The sequence below is a fragment of the Nipponia nippon genome, unplaced genomic scaffold (assembly GCF_047370975.1).
Source record: "Nipponia nippon isolate SJK-2023a ecotype South Korea unplaced genomic scaffold, ASM4737097v1 scaffold_22, whole genome shotgun sequence".
NCBI classification, from domain to species: Eukaryota; Metazoa; Chordata; class Aves; order Pelecaniformes; family Threskiornithidae; genus Nipponia; species Nipponia nippon.
The window spans coordinates 2,615,751-2,630,832 of NW_028262339.1; the positions used below are offsets into that span (position 1 = coordinate 2,615,751).

At 39.9% G+C, this 15,082-nt stretch overlaps 1 protein-coding gene across 10 annotated transcripts in view; it reads left to right on the plus strand.

Annotated features, from left to right (window-relative positions):
• The first annotated feature begins 317 nt into the window (after positions 1–317).
• The window catches only part of LOC104013860 (NAD(P) transhydrogenase, mitochondrial-like), a 97,165-nt gene continuing 82,400 nt past the window's right edge, over positions 318–15,082 (plus strand). For 8 of the 10 annotated variants that reach the window (XR_015705360.1, XM_087760365.1, XM_087760358.1 and 5 more), the window contains exons 1-6: positions 426–566; positions 1,444–1,641; positions 10,298–10,527; positions 11,534–11,751; positions 13,075–13,162; positions 13,903–13,991. Coding sequence is in view for 9 of the 10 variants with exons in the window: in XM_087760365.1 (XP_087616491.1) it covers positions 1,491–1,641; positions 10,298–10,527; positions 11,534–11,751; positions 13,075–13,162; positions 13,903–13,991 (776 nt within the window). In the remaining variant the exon portion in view is untranslated. Of the gene's footprint in view, positions 397–425; positions 567–898; positions 1,044–1,443; positions 1,642–10,297; positions 10,528–11,533; positions 11,752–13,074; positions 13,163–13,902; positions 13,992–15,082 lie in introns of those variants that run through there. The other 2 variants (XM_087760359.1, XM_087760360.1) reach the window with 2 other exon arrangements.

Here is a 15,082-nt window from a genome sequence, read left to right on the forward strand (position 1 = left end):
ATGCAATAGTGTAGGCAACCTGACAAGCTGTTCTCTGTAAACTGTCTCTAAACGCGCTATTGCACGTTTTCTTTATCGGTTCATATGTTAGTATTTATACAGTTGCAAGAGTTCTTTTTCTTTTATCCTCCCGTATTGTAGAGAGCCGCCGGGCCACCCCTCCTCCGCGCGCAGGCGCCTGAAGCACGAGCATGAGCCGCCGGCAGCACGCAGACGCCACGTGACGGGCACCCCCGCTACCTCCTTCCAGAGCGGGGAGCGGAACGCCGCGTGACCCGTCCGCTCTGACCTCCGCACTCTCCTCACTCCTTCCGGGTTGGCGGGCGGGCAGGCCCGCCCCGCCCCACCCCGCCCCAAGGTCGGTCAGTACCGTGTCGGGGCTGGCGGTATCGGCCGGTGGGTGTGTTGTTCTGTGGTGTGGCGGGCTGGGGGGTGTGGGGGGGGCACCTTCGCTTTCTCCTGGCGCGGGCGGGGGGCGGTCGTTGCTGAGGAGAAGGTTGTGGTGTCCCGCTTTCGCAGCGCCCAGGGAGCGGCGGGAACGAAGGGCAGGCGGACGTATAGAGAAGGTAGGTGACGCAGAAAGGGTCCCCTGGGAGCGCTCCCAGGCGGGAGGCGGAGAGGTGGTGGCTCCGGGCTTCCCTCTGGGCGGGCGCGATGACCGCCAGCCGTTGTGACTGTGGGAAGTGGCGGGCCCGGGCGGCGGAGGGTGAGCCACCTGCCCAAGGTCAGTCAGTGGTCGCGGGCTATAAATAGCGGTGGGAGTGAAACGGGGCCGCTGCCTTGTGGGCCGGGCCGGCGGGGAGCGGTGGGCCGCCTCTGTGAGCCGTGGGGAGGGGAGGGGAGGGGCGGGACGGGACGTTAGTGCCTCCATAAATGCGGACGGCGGAATTCCAGACGAAGAGCCCTTCCCTCCGCCGGCTAGTAGCCATCTGCTAGCGAGGGCGGCCCAGCAGCCGGCGGGGAGCGCGGATCGGCTTCCTTGCTCGCTCCCCGCTGCCCCACTTTTCCCGGTGATGCCTTTCCCCCTCTGAGCGTCTGCTTTGGTATGTTTCCTGATGCCTGTAAGCTGCTGTCCCGCTCAGGGTAACTCCTTTGGGAGGTCTGGCTGGGGTTTGAATTGTTTGTCTGGTTCCTTGGGATGCAGGAGATTTTTGTCAGAGTTGCTTGTTTAGAGCAACGGCATAAAGAGAATACGGTCTTGAGTCACATCAATCTGTAGGTCAACTTGTAATGTCAATTCTCTCATGAGTTTACTGCTTCGGTTTGATATTTGCCTTACTCAGTTTGGAAAAAACAGTGGATTTTGTTTTCTAGCTAGAAAGAAATGGTGGGGAGAAATGACCATCTTGCGGCTAGTGTCAGTTGACTGGACTTAAGCTGCTGAGTTTACATGCCTTCTGTCTAGTATCATTAATAATTCTTGCTTTGTTTTTACATATGTAGCAGGGATTCCATACGTGGCAAGGAGTCTGCTGCGAGGTCTGGGTGAAATGGCGAGCCTTCTGCGTATTGCTGTTAGTGGGTGCTCAACTCCTGGTTTTGGCAATGTGTTACCACCTAAGGTGCATTCTACAAAGATGCTGTGTTTGCGAATGTTTAGAACCCACCAGATGCTCAGGTCTCAGGCAGTTCCAAAGCCAGGTAAATCGATTAAACTATTGTAAATAATTTTTTATTTTAAAACTTGAAGATAGCTTGAATTTTTCTTTCAGATATTCATTAGTACAGAAAAGACTTAAAATAAAAAACACTCTTAAATGATGTCAGCAGCTTACTTGAGTCAGTCAGTTGCAGTACAATTTTACACTGGTTTTAAAGGGCTTATGCAGAAGGTGTTTGTGTTTATTATGAATACTTTGGATCCAAATAGTCTTTAAAGGTAGGTGATCAGAGCTCCTGCTGACACCTTGCTTGAGGGAAGTATTTAAACAAATGCTTTTCTTAGTTAAAAGCCTGAGTTCCCCACAAGTTTTGGTAGTGCAACTCTTTGTGTGCATGCAGGGGAAAATACAGCCCTCACAAAGAGAGCATCTGCAAGCATGACTATATGTAGATGTAATTATCCCATCTAAAAAAATCTCTTAACTTTGTTCAGGAAACTTTTATGTTGTACCATGTTGAAGAACTTTTGATCTGCATCTTTACATGTAGGGTTTGTTGGTATATTTGTACTGATTACATTTTAGTGCAGATAATGGACAGGTTCAGGTATTTTTTTGGGGGGGGGGGGAGAAGAGAGGGGAATGGGGGCATCCTTGGTTCCAGTTTATGATGTGAGCCAGGTGTATGAAAATCAGAACTGACTTTTTTTTTTTTTTTTTTTTTTTTTTTTTGCTCTGTCTTACACTATGCGTAGCCTGACAGCTAGAAGACTGGAGAATACGTAAAACTGGTTTAATGATGTTTTTGCCCATTATCCTGCATGGGTCATGTCTCCCTGAAGGAATTTGGAGACCCTGCTTCAGTGCTGATCTAGGGTCTTCTCAGTCTGGGACAGATTAATGTGGAGAGTTAGACTGATTGTACATGTGATGTTTGGTTCTACACATGCACAGTAGGTACTGCATTAGATATTTTGGAGGCTTAGAAAAGTAGCGCTGTTTGTGAACAGAAGTGTCTGGTTGTAAAAACACAGGATGTAAGATTAGACCAAATAACTCAGAGAAGCCTTTGTTGCATGGAATTTCTAGGAATACTAACAGTGGCTGGTGCATTTTGGGGTCCTTTCAAATCAATGACCCAATGTTTGGGGCTTCTGAAGAAATGTGATGAGAAGAGTTTCTTTACTCTGAGGGCTCCTGGTAATCTGTATCGTATGGCTTTTTAGCACAGTTGCATGGTGAAACCTGAATTTCTTTGCTCTGACTGACAGCCCAGGGATCTGGGGTCTGTCAGAACTGATCAGGTAATGGTTTTGCCATCCTATGAATTTGTGGTGTTCCAAATTTTTTTTTTTTCCATATTCAGTATCTGAATGAGAGAGGCATCTGTCTGTCTTGATATGGAAAATTGTCCCTTGGTTGGGAGTGTTAACCTGGGACATAGGAAACTAGGTTCAAAGTCCTTTCTCAGATGTCCCGGGTAAGTGCCCTCGTTGTTTGAGTTTGGAATCAATCTTTGTATTTGACTTTGACCACAAATTTGATCATGAAACTGAAAGATCTCTTCAGTTTTACTGAAATCAGTATGCTCATGTGTGTGTATGTATGTTTTCTTGTTTTTATGAATCAGCTTTCAGAAATTTTTCCACAAGGATGGAGAACTTTGATTAGTGTTGTGTGTTTAAGCATTCAGTGCTGTCTCTTCAGATCTCTCATGTGGAAGCCCTTATTTAAGGGAGAGTAGTATTCATACAATGCAGTTATTTAATGCTGAGAATTATAAGTTTGATAAGTCTTTTGGTTGATAATTAAGCTGTCCTTATAGTTCATTTTGGTAACATGAGATTTGTCATTCAGTAGAGGACAAATCAAGGGTAAAATGGCAATTGAATGACAAATTAGTAGCAGTACTGTTGCCTATGTATACTTCTTAAGTGCTCTTGAATCAAAATTTAATAGCATCTGAAATAACTATGTTTTATTCTTGATTTTTAGAAATTATCTTTGATTATAGTGACACTTGGTAAAATCACTGTAATACTAAGAAGTCTTAAGTTTTCTGAAAAGACTAGTGTCACAGTAATTCTTCTTAAGTCTGTAGTTATTACTTCCATTCTCTCAGATTAGCTTTCATTTAGTCCAGGATATGTTATATACAGGAATAACAGCTGCCTGGGGAGTGAAGAGATTTGGAGTTGGTTGAAAAGTAAACTTGGAGGATGGATGCTTTTCTTATTGCTATTTATTTTGCTGCTATTTTCTTTGTTTTTTAGAAACATAGGAATTTTCATACAGGAATAAACAAGTATTCCAGTAACCTATCTCAAATAGTTGCTAGCACCAGATGCTTCAGAAACAGATGCAAAACTTTCCCAAGCCCTGGGAAAGGTGCTTACGGAGTGACCAATTCTGAGGTTTCCAATATGCTTCCAGATTGGTTTGTCCTACAGCTTTGTGACTTTTACCCCTCTCTATCTTAGGAATTTTAATGTCCTTCTTATGCCTTTTTCTTAAAATTTCCTGTTTTTTTTTTTTCTAAATCTTGCAGAACTTTGAAACCTATAACAGCTTATTGTCGATTGTACATTATTTATAAACCATAGACATTCTTCTTTATTTTCTTTGATTTTTTTTTTTTTTTTGTATCTCCTTACTTGTGTAAGAAGAGGTGTTTGTTTAATCTTCTGTACCACCCCCCCACCCCCCCCTCATATTGCTGTTCTCTGGAATATGTCTTCATCTTCAGAACAGGTGAGGTGGTTTGTTTAAAGCTGATGTTAGAGTAACTTAGAAGTTAGGCAGGTTTCGTATCCTGTTTTCCCATCCCAGAACATGTGGCATATAATCAAAACTTCTTCCTTCTCTTTTCTCTAAGTCAGTCTCTAATATTTGTTGATAATATTTTGCTACAGGCTACTTCCTGAAATCAGGTTAAGGAGATTAAAAAAACCTGTATTTTTCTCTATTTCTCTACGTACAATGTTCTGAGTTTTCTTGATAGTTTTAACTTAGGATCTTCTCTAAACACTCAGTTTGTAGATGGAAGTTAAATGGAGAAGATCGCTTTTATAGTTATTTTTAATTGTTTGATTTCTAAAGTTTGGAGATATAGATTACCTACTTATTTTGTTTACTTGAAGTTTGAGACTGTGCTTTGCACATGTCCTCATTACGCAGTGGAGATTATATTAAGGGGGTGAGAAAGCACAGTAATAAGAGTGGCTTACTTAAAAATACAGTATTCTTATTAGTTTTTCTAAATTCTAATTTACGTACGTTGCATACTAAGATTTTAAGGCCTGTGAAATTTAATGATTCTACTTTTGATAGTGGCAAAATCCTTTTTGTGTTGATTCTTTGTATCTCCTACTCAATGAACAATACATTCAAAATCATGTGACTCAAAAAGGTGCTCAAGGTATGTGTAACTTGGTCTGTTTTTGGAAAACGTTCTTGATGTCATAAAGCAGTAAGTTACTAAAACATACCCAAGGCAGTTCTTAAAGAGATTATCTGACATAGAGGCTTAGAAAGGCAACTTGGAAGCTTTGTTCCCTCACGCAGTTCTAAGCCCATGGCAAGGATAGCAGATGTACTATCTCAAAACCTAAATCAAGATCCTAAGTTTATAATTCCAGATTTCAACCTTTCAAAAATAATGACTTTGAAATTGCTGAATTCAACAAACCAAATCTGTATTCTGTGTTAATAGTAGAGCTTCCTTCAAACATATTATTTATCATATCCTGTCCTGAAGTTTTAACATAGATCTTTTCTTTGCAGTCTGCTCCTTTTTGGTGTTAAATGATGTGATAACTCAGGGTAGTTTGCTTGAAAAATGTCGTATACCTGTTCTAGTTGAAGGATGGCAAACTGACATCTGTTTGCTTCTATATTCACTGGTTGCTAGAAATTTGGTAGTGGGACAGAGGAGGAAAGAAGGTGAGAGATGAATGAGAGTTGTTGAATGTTTAGCTTGGATTTGATCTCCTAAAGCACTGGAGGAGGATGTAGTCCTCAGTACTGGTCTCTGATCATTCTGCTTACTAAAGAAGGTACAAATACTTTCTATCTGAAAAAGTTTTACTTATTTTACCTATTTTTGTTGCATGCAAGATGTAATAATGTGAAAGAAATAAATGAGAAAACACATTTTGCATATAGCGAGTGCATGTTCCTGTCCCATCCCACCTAGCCATTTACTCTTCTACTCTGGTACCTCACACAAAATCAAGTGAACAAAAAAGAAAACAGAAGCATCAGTTGTCATTTAAACTTGGGCCTTAGGAGCTAAAAAAAACCCCAACAACCTAGTTTTTTGGGTTTTTTTGGTTTTTTTTTTTGTTTTGTTTTGCTTGAGAAGTCTATAAGCTTTATTCAGGTGTCTGTGTGCCTTTAAATTTGCAGTCATACAATCATAGAATGGTTTGGGTTGGAAGGGACCTTTAAAGGTCATCTAGTCCAACCCCCCTGCAATGAGCAGGGACATCTTCCACTAGATCAGGTTGCTCAGAGCCCCGTCCAACCTGACCTTGAATGTTTCCAGGGATGGGTCATCTACCACCTCTCTGGGCAACCTGTTCCAGTGTTTCACCACCCCCATCATAAAAAAATTTCTTCCTTATATCGAGTCTGAATCTACCCTCTTTTAGTTTAAAACCATTACCCCTTGTCCTATCACTACAGGCCCTACTAAAAAGTCTGTCCCCATCTTTCTTTATAAGCCCTCTTTAAGTATTGGAAGGCCGCAATAAGGCCTCCTTGGAGCCTTCTCTGCTCCAGGCTGAAGAACCCCAGCTCTCTCAGCCTCTCCTCATAGGAGAGGTGTTCCATCCCTCTGATCATTTTTGTGGCCCTCCTCTGGACCTGCTCCAACAGGTCCGTGTCTTTCTTGTACTGAGGACTCCAGAGCTGGATGCAGTACTCCAGGTGGGGTCTCAGGAGAGCAGAGTAGAGGGGCAGAATCACCTCCCTTGACCTGCTGGCCACGCTTCTTTTGATGCAGCCCAGGATACGGTTGGCTTTCTGGGCTGCGAGTGCACGTTGCCTGCTCGCATCCAGTTTTTCATTTGCCGGTAACCCCAAGTCCTTCTCTGTAGGGCTGCTCTCAATGCCTTCATCCCCTAGCCTGTATTGATACCAGGGGTTGCCCTGACCCAGGTGCAGGACCTTGCACTTGGCCTTGTTGAACCTCATGAGGTTCACATGGGCCTGCTTCTCGAGCTTGTCCAGGTCCCTCTGGATGGCATCCCATCCCTCAGGCGTGTCAACCACACCGCTCAGCTTGGTGTCATCTGCAAACTTGCTGAGGGTGCACTCGATCCCACTATGTCATTGATGAGGATATTAAACAGTACTGGTCCCAATACTGACCCCTGAGGGCCCCCGCTCGTCACTGATCTCCATCCGGACATTGAGCTGTTGACCACTACCCTCTGGATCCAGCCAATTCCTTATCCACCGAACAGTCCACCCATCAAATCCATATCTCTCCAATTTAGAGAGAAGGATGTTGTGGGGGACTGTGTCAAAGGCCTTGCAGAAGTCCAGGTAGATGACATTCGCAGCTCTTCCCTTGTCCACTGATGCAGTCACTCCGTCATAGAAGGCCACTAGGTTGGTCAGGCAAGACTTGCCCTTGGTGAAGCCGTGCTGGCTGTCTTGAATTACCTCCCTGTCCCCCATGTGCCTTATCATAGATTCCAGGAGGATCTGTTCCATGATCTTCCCAGGCATAGAGGTGAGGCTGACAGGTCGGTAGTTCCCAGGGTCCTCCTTTCTACCCTTTTTAAAAATGGGTGAAGTCATCCTTCTATTCCCTATATGCTATAATTTATTCCTTCCTTCCTCTGCATTTGAGCACTGCAAAAACTTCCAAAAGGAGAAAGGGAAGGTGGTACTCCAGTTTTTATTTTCTCAATGCTTCCTGAGAACCTTTTTGCCTTCTGTCCTGGAGCTACTTCCTTTCTGAAATTATGATTCATTTCTGTTATTCTAACACATTTAAATCTTCTAAGTTTCATTTCTGCTTTTAAAAGACCAGAGAGCTCGTTTCTACTGAGTTTATTTAATGAAAATCAGAAGCAGGACTTTATTGTGTAGTAATTAGGAGAAAAGGTGAGGGGAAAGTTCTCTTCAAATGACAAGGGTAATTTGTATGAGTAACAGCAACAGTTACCATAGCTTTCAAGTGGCTAGTGCTGCTGTGATAGGGATGCCCCGAGTTGCTTGGTGATGCTTAGATGTGGTGTATGCTGATGAAGCACACTTTTGCAAAGCATTGTTACCTTTGTGGTTCTGTTGTTTTATATGTGCATTCTTGCTCCTGTTATGACATCATGTTCCTTTAAAGCATGTTTTCCTGAATCTGATTTTGTCTTGTAATTTAAAGAATTTTAAATGTTCTCCAACATATTTAATATCAAAACACTTGTGTCTTCAAATTATTTCTTACCATTTTATTATTTTAATTTCAAAGAGAAAGCTAAAATAAAAAAAGAAAGTAAAAATAATTAGAAGTCACTTTGGTGATCTTTCATTCTGTTGTCTTGTTGGATGTGTTCAGTCATTAGGTTTTTATAAATGGGTGAGAAGACTGACAAGTACAGGTACGTATTTAAGTTCCAGTTCTTAGCAACTATTGTTTTAGATTAACAACTCTCATGATACTATCAACTTATGTTCTGAAAATGCATTTTCAGATGTTCAATTTTAAGCACCTTGCAATCCCAGTTTTATTTCATAGATAGATTTAGATTTAAAAATATCAAAATAATTAATTTCCTCAAAGTTCTTATAGTATGGTATGTTTTTGGCTTTGTTTTGCTTGTTTCTATCTTAAAAAACAAACAGGAAAAAAAAAGTGAAAAGGAGGCCTTCCTAAAACATGCAACACATTACTACTCTTGTACAATTTTTGTAGCAAAATGCATAGTGTTGGTGGCCAAATTAAAAGCAGATTTGTAATTTAAAACAAGCCTTTCATCCTTTTTTTGTGTGTGTATTTGGTTGTGGTTTTTGGTGGTGTGTTGTGGGGTTTTTTGTGTGTGTGTGTTTGTTTGTTTGCTTGACCTTTAATATGAGTGACTGCTTAGGCTGCTCAAGTTATATTTCGTTAATGTATATGTGGTGTAGGTCTCGTATAAATGTCACAATCAGGTTTAAATTCTGGATAGATATCAGTCAAAGCTGTTGCGGATAGATGTCAGTGAAAGCTGGTGCAGAACTGGGCCTGGGTGCTGGACTGCATGCTGTCTAGTGTAATTGAATTAATGTGGTAGTTTGATATACTATTATTCTGCCTGAGTCTGTGTATTTATAAATAATGTATTTAAATGCTTGATTGGATCAGAGGAGTTTAACTGTTCATGTACAATTTGCAGGCTTCCAGTCTAATATCTGAGAAAGTTAGATGTTTGTAATTTGAAACCTTAAGCTAAAACTGGTAAATGGCATCTTCTGCAGTTTTCTGGTGTTATTTAGTAGAGCTTGGAACAAGTTAAGACAAGGAGATAACATTGAAGAGAAGTATAATTGAACAAACTAGTAGACAGATATTCCATTTTTCTTCAACTACTCCTGAATTCACATTTTTCATTTCTGTTGCAACTCTTAGAGTACCTTATCAATGTAATTGTGCCTTTCAATGTACTTTTGTGGTACGCTCATTAATAATGATCTGAGACAACTGTAATTTGGTTTTGATAGACATTTAAAACATGTTCAGTTAAAATGCAGTTCAGGCGTTCAAGCTCATTTGTTTATTTCTTCACAGTAAAGTTGAAGTAACTAGAGAGGGATTTAAATTCTTCTTACCCTAGTTAGAATGTATTATCACCAGAACACTGTGTATCGTATAATTGGTGTTCTGATTTATACAATCAGAACTGTATCATTTCAGATGGGTATGAACTGCACCAAACACTTGTTATTGCTTGTGTGGCTGATTGTGCTGACCTGCTGATGCTGCTGATGCCCGAGAGAACAGGGATTTCTAAAAAGATGGTATAATTTAAGGAAATGTAAACTGCACTGCTAGAAAATATCATTCTGCTTCCTCATCCCCGAGGAGGGAGAATTGCTAGTGTGACATGTCTGCATGTGTCTATTGTTATGGAAATTACGCATGCTAGCCACTATAACAGGGTTCAACTCTAGGTTTCTGTTGAATCAATAGGCCAAAAAGAGATTCTTCTATAAAGTCCTTTTTATTAATAGCGCTACAGCTCAAGCTGGGTGCCTCCAAAGAGAGACCCCAAACCAAGAAATCCCTGGGCAATTATACCCTTACAATCTAAGTTCCCCACCCCTCACGTGACAGTTCAGACCAATAGTAATATTAAGGTCTGGGATCTTCTTGTTTTTTATTGCTTTGATTTGTTTGCTGTTTTGTTACTGAGTGGTTGCTAAGTGGTCATCTTATACAATATACAGTGGTTCTATATCCTGTTTCACATCCTCTTAGGTCAGTTTCGGCTAGTTCTGTAGCTAGCTTTTCAGCATGTTGTAATATGGTTGTCGCAGTTCATGTACAGTGTTCTATAGGCTTTATTTACTCTAGCTATTAATGCTTAAGCTGCTAGTGCTAAGTTTCAACTAACTTTTTCTACAACACTATACAACACTGAAGAGTTCCGTTAATATCAATTCAATAATCTTTAGTGCAACTAATGCTGTCTTATCTGCCACTCTTACAGGAATTCCTTATAAAGAGCTGACTGTAGGTGTCCCCAAGGAGATATTTGAGAATGAGAAGAGAGTGGCGCTATCACCAGCTGGAGTTCAAGCCTTGGTTAAACAAGGCTTCAGTGTTGTGGTGGAGTCTGGTGCTGGAGAAGCTTCCAAATTTTCTGATGACCATTACAGAGAAGTTGGAGCAAAGATCCAGGGAACCAAGGAAGTCCTGGGTTCTGATCTGATTGTCAAAGTAATTGCTTTATTAATATATTTCCTACCACATTCTTTTTGGAGAAACATATAGGTCAAATTTTTTAAATAGAGGATAACTTCTTATCAAGTTTTTAACTACCTTGGAGAAGGTGTGTTTTCTAGAGTGAGGTAGACTAGTTCCAGACTCTAATCAGACAAGATCCCTGCTCTAAGAAACTTTTGCTCAAAGAGTAGTAACAGAACTCAAGTTACTCTTCAGAGAAAGTTGCTTGGAATTTTGAAGATGCGGGTTTCTAACTTTTCTCAATATGACATCCAACAGCTTCACAGCAACAGTGTGTTTCAAAAGTACTTGTAACTAGAGGAGTTGTAGCTGGTCTGGGAAGACCACTAAAAGTAAAGTTGCTTGAGAGGTATTAGGTTGTGTAGAGTCCTGAAGAAAAAAAAAAAAGACCTTAAACTTGATGTTGAGGCTTCCTTTTAAACGTTTTATATGGAGTTATCCTGTCAGGATTGAACACACAATTTCTGTGTGCTAGGTTGTGAACAACCCTTTTAAGTAGGTTTCTTTTTGAAGAAAAGTGAGAAATTTCAAAGAAATGAATACAGATAAAGATGGGTTTCTATTGGACTTCATGATTGAAATTCCCTATATGTGATGGTGCATTGCAAACTAATTAGTGATTCTTAGCCTGTAGAGTTTAATTGGCACATCTGTTCAGTAATCATTTTGCCTGAGAATTGCTGGTTTTGGGGCAGCTGTGTGTCATAAAAGCCAGTAACTGCTGGTTAGAAGCCATCAGAACTTTCTGAAAGTGTATGCTGACTATTGCTGCTCTGTCACCCATCTGCCTAGAGTTAATTCTAATATGTGGACTGCAGCTAAGAAGTGCAGTTACTCAGTCTAGTTGTGTCAATTAACATGCTCCTTCCTCATGTACTTTGTGGGTGGGAATAGACAGACTGCAAGCTGGGAGAAAGGAAGTGGAGTGTGCACTGATTTGTTTCCACTAATTAATTTGGAAACTTCTCTCTTTCTTCAGGTGAGGGCTCCTATATATAACTCGGCTTTAGGTGTACATGAGGCGGATCTTTTTAAGATGGCGGCTACCCTGATTAGTTTTATCTACCCAGCACAAAATCCAGACCTCCTGAAAAAACTTGCAGAAAAAAAGACTACTGTCTTGGCTATGGATCAGGTTCCACGGGTCACCATTGCTCAGGGATATGATGCACTTAGTTCCATGGCCAACATTGCTGGGTATGAATCTTATACTTTTTTTTTTCCTCCTTCTCTCTAGCTTGAGTAAGTATAGCTGGATTAAAAGCTATGCACTTTGATATTCATAGAATCATTAAGGTTGGAAAAAACCCTTAAGATCCATCAAGTCCAACCGTTAACCGTTGGGTATATCTAAACCAATTCTGTGTGTCTATTTTTATACAGCTGTTTCAAGCAAGATGAAGCTGTTGGAGGTACCAAACAACTTTTTAAGTTTCTAATGGTCAGTTTTGCAGCAGATCAGAGGAGGGCTTTTTTAAAAATAAACAAACAAAAAAAAATTCAAGGTAATTGTTCTAATTCCTGGACTGCTTTGTCTAGTGCCTCTTTGCTCTGAACTAGATCAGAGCAGGCTCAAAGATATCCTTAAGACACTGAATACGGATTGTCTGTCATTGGGATCTGATGCTGTTGGGAGAAGGCTGCCAGATTATTTTGTGGACACCAGTAGTATTTATCAACATATATGTTTGGTTGCTTCTCTGTGTTTTCATTCTGTGTAATTTTACTAAAATATCCTAAGAATTCATAATGTATTTAAAGGTATAATATCTACAAGCTGTATTCTAAATTAAAACTGATTTTACGGTATTTAGACCTCCATATGTCCCTGTTAAGGATGGGAAAGAGAGTGGAATGTGACTGTTGAACTACAACAGTGCTAGTAAAAATGCAAGAAAATGTGCACTGTTGTTAAGAAAAGACATAATTGCATGTTAATCTGCATTTTCAGATATCTCTACTGATGTTAACTTGGTGTCCAGCTGCTCATTCTATGATGGCTAAAAAGCAGATGGGGCAAAAGAAGCAGCAAGGTTAAGCTACTTGCTCTAAGCCATATAGCTCTGCAGAGTTAGGGTATCTTTTTTGAATGTGTGCTTGCTTGTCTAAGTGAGCTTACTGCAAAATTACTCTGGGTTTTGCAATTGCTTGTTTGTGTTTCCTTCCCTAACAAGCCTCAGGTTACAGCCTTTGTAGGTAGGTTCAAAGATGACAAAATTAACTTTTGGCAAGTTAGCGTTTGTTATTCATATAAAATTTTGACAGTGTGAATAGTTGTGGACATCCAGTATATTACAGTCCAAAAGTTCTCTCTGAAAATGCATTCAATGATTAAAAAAAAAAAGCAAGAAATATGAACAAAGACAGAAAGATTATTAAACTTGTGCTCAATAGTAAAATATTAAACTTGCTTCATCCTACGCATGCTATGGTCAAATGTATATCCTTTTGATTGCTGTCCTGAATGGAATCGCGCTGAGCCTGGGAAAATACTGATATGTGTTTGTCCTTACTTGACAGTTATAAGGCTGTGGTACTGGCAGCAAATCACTTTGGTCGATTTTTCACGGGTCAGATCACAGCTGCTGGTAAAGTTCCTCCAGCGAAGGTAAGTGCAATTAAACAAATACTGTGGCAGAAGACTATGTGAGTTCTTGAGCACAGCTAACCACTGCTGAACCCATGTTAAAGGCTTTTTTTCCTGCCTTGGGGCTAGTTCTAGAGACTTTAGAAACCCATATAGTTATTCCCATACCAATTTTGTTCACTATCTGTAGTGTAGATTGTGTTGTTTGGTTTTTTTTAATAATAGAATAATTTGAGGTTTATGTAAGCTTGCTTAGTTTTAAACTTCAGACTAGCTATACATGGATGGATTTTTTTTGGTTTTGTTTTGTTCTTCCCGGATGGGGAAAGGTAAGGAAGTAGTTAAGAAAAGTCAGAGATGTTGAGATTTCTGGTGTGTTGAAGACTGTGATGGAAGGGATTGCTTGATTGGAATTGCAGGTGGCTTGGGATGAAGAGAAATGAAAGTAAAAGAATTAGGGAAGAAAAAAAAAAAAAGGAAGAGAAATTAAGTAGAAAAGCCTGTATTTACTTACATAAACTGTTAGCTACAGATTAATCTGCTTTCAGATAAGTGAAGTTAGCAGTTACAGCTTTTAAACTGTTACATTTACAGGGCAGCTTTACCAAAATCATTTTTGGCTCTGTGTTACAAAGGTAACTTGTTTAAATTGCTGGTTAATGAGGCATATCTGCTGTCGTGAAAGCGGTATAATGCTGCTGCTTTTCTAACCAGCTCTAGTTTTAGTTTATGCTCCAAGCACGATGATGGTATCATTCTAGGTCTTGATCATTGGAGGAGGAGTTGCTGGCCTGGCTTCTGCAGGAGCAGCTAAATCAATGGGTGCAGTTGTTCGTGGATTTGATACTAGGTAGGTATGTGAAATGGTAATAGCAATCTAAAATTATTTTAGGATTAAGTAGTTTGTAGCTGTATTACAGGTGAAAGCACTTGTACTGCACTGAATCACAATTCCCTTGATACTGTTTTTATTCCTGCATTATTTCTCAGTTTTTTTTTTATTCCCCAAAACAACCGAACCTTCCAAAGAGTCCATCTCATTAAATCATTCAGAACTATATGAATAAAAAAAATCATTGCTTTATGAAAATGAGAAAGTTAGGGCTTTTGTCCAGAATTTCATGTCTCCCCAGTTCTTGGGGACACAGGGAAGAATAGTAAAGAAAGAATCTGTATGCCATCATCTAGAGCTTGCTTGATCCAGGTTCATAGCCGCTCTCATTCACATCTACTCTCCTGATCCCAGAGAAGCCAGCTAGGAACTCTTTGGAGACACACTTCAATCTGCTGAAGGAAAGAAAGAGATCAAGTTATTTTATATATGAAACTCAAGATGAAAGATCAGGAACTGCAGTTGAAGCTGCTTTAAATGCTGCTGTCTTGGGGTCTCTTCTTTACGTTCAGAAGGATTATTTTGTCCCATAGCCATTTTTAGAGAAATAGACTGGGAAAATTACAGACCACAAACGTTTTTCTTCTTATTGCTACAGGAACTGCAAACTCGATTATTTTTTTTCTATTGAATGGCCTTCTTGTATTAAGCACATACAAATTGAATATTATATCTGCATTAAAATTACTTATATGTGTTTGTTTTTATGCAGAAGTGGCATCTAGTGTTAATTAACTATATCTAATATGAAAGAATAAAAATTAATATATCTCCAGGTTTATGATCTGCAATAGGAAAAAAACCTTCACTCTGGTTTGTTAGAAAATCTGCATATGCCTTAAAACAAACTGGAAAGAGTTTTTTTTCGTAAAAGCATGATCAAAATCTGTCTAAAACTTTTCAGACTTTTTAAAAATTCCTTTCTTTAAGCATCCTTGTATACTTTTATCTTGATGTGCAAGAATGTTTGTGTTAAATCCTCTGCATGTTGTGAATGTTCACCTCACACTGGAATTTAGTCCATCGTTATTTACTGTGATATCACATGA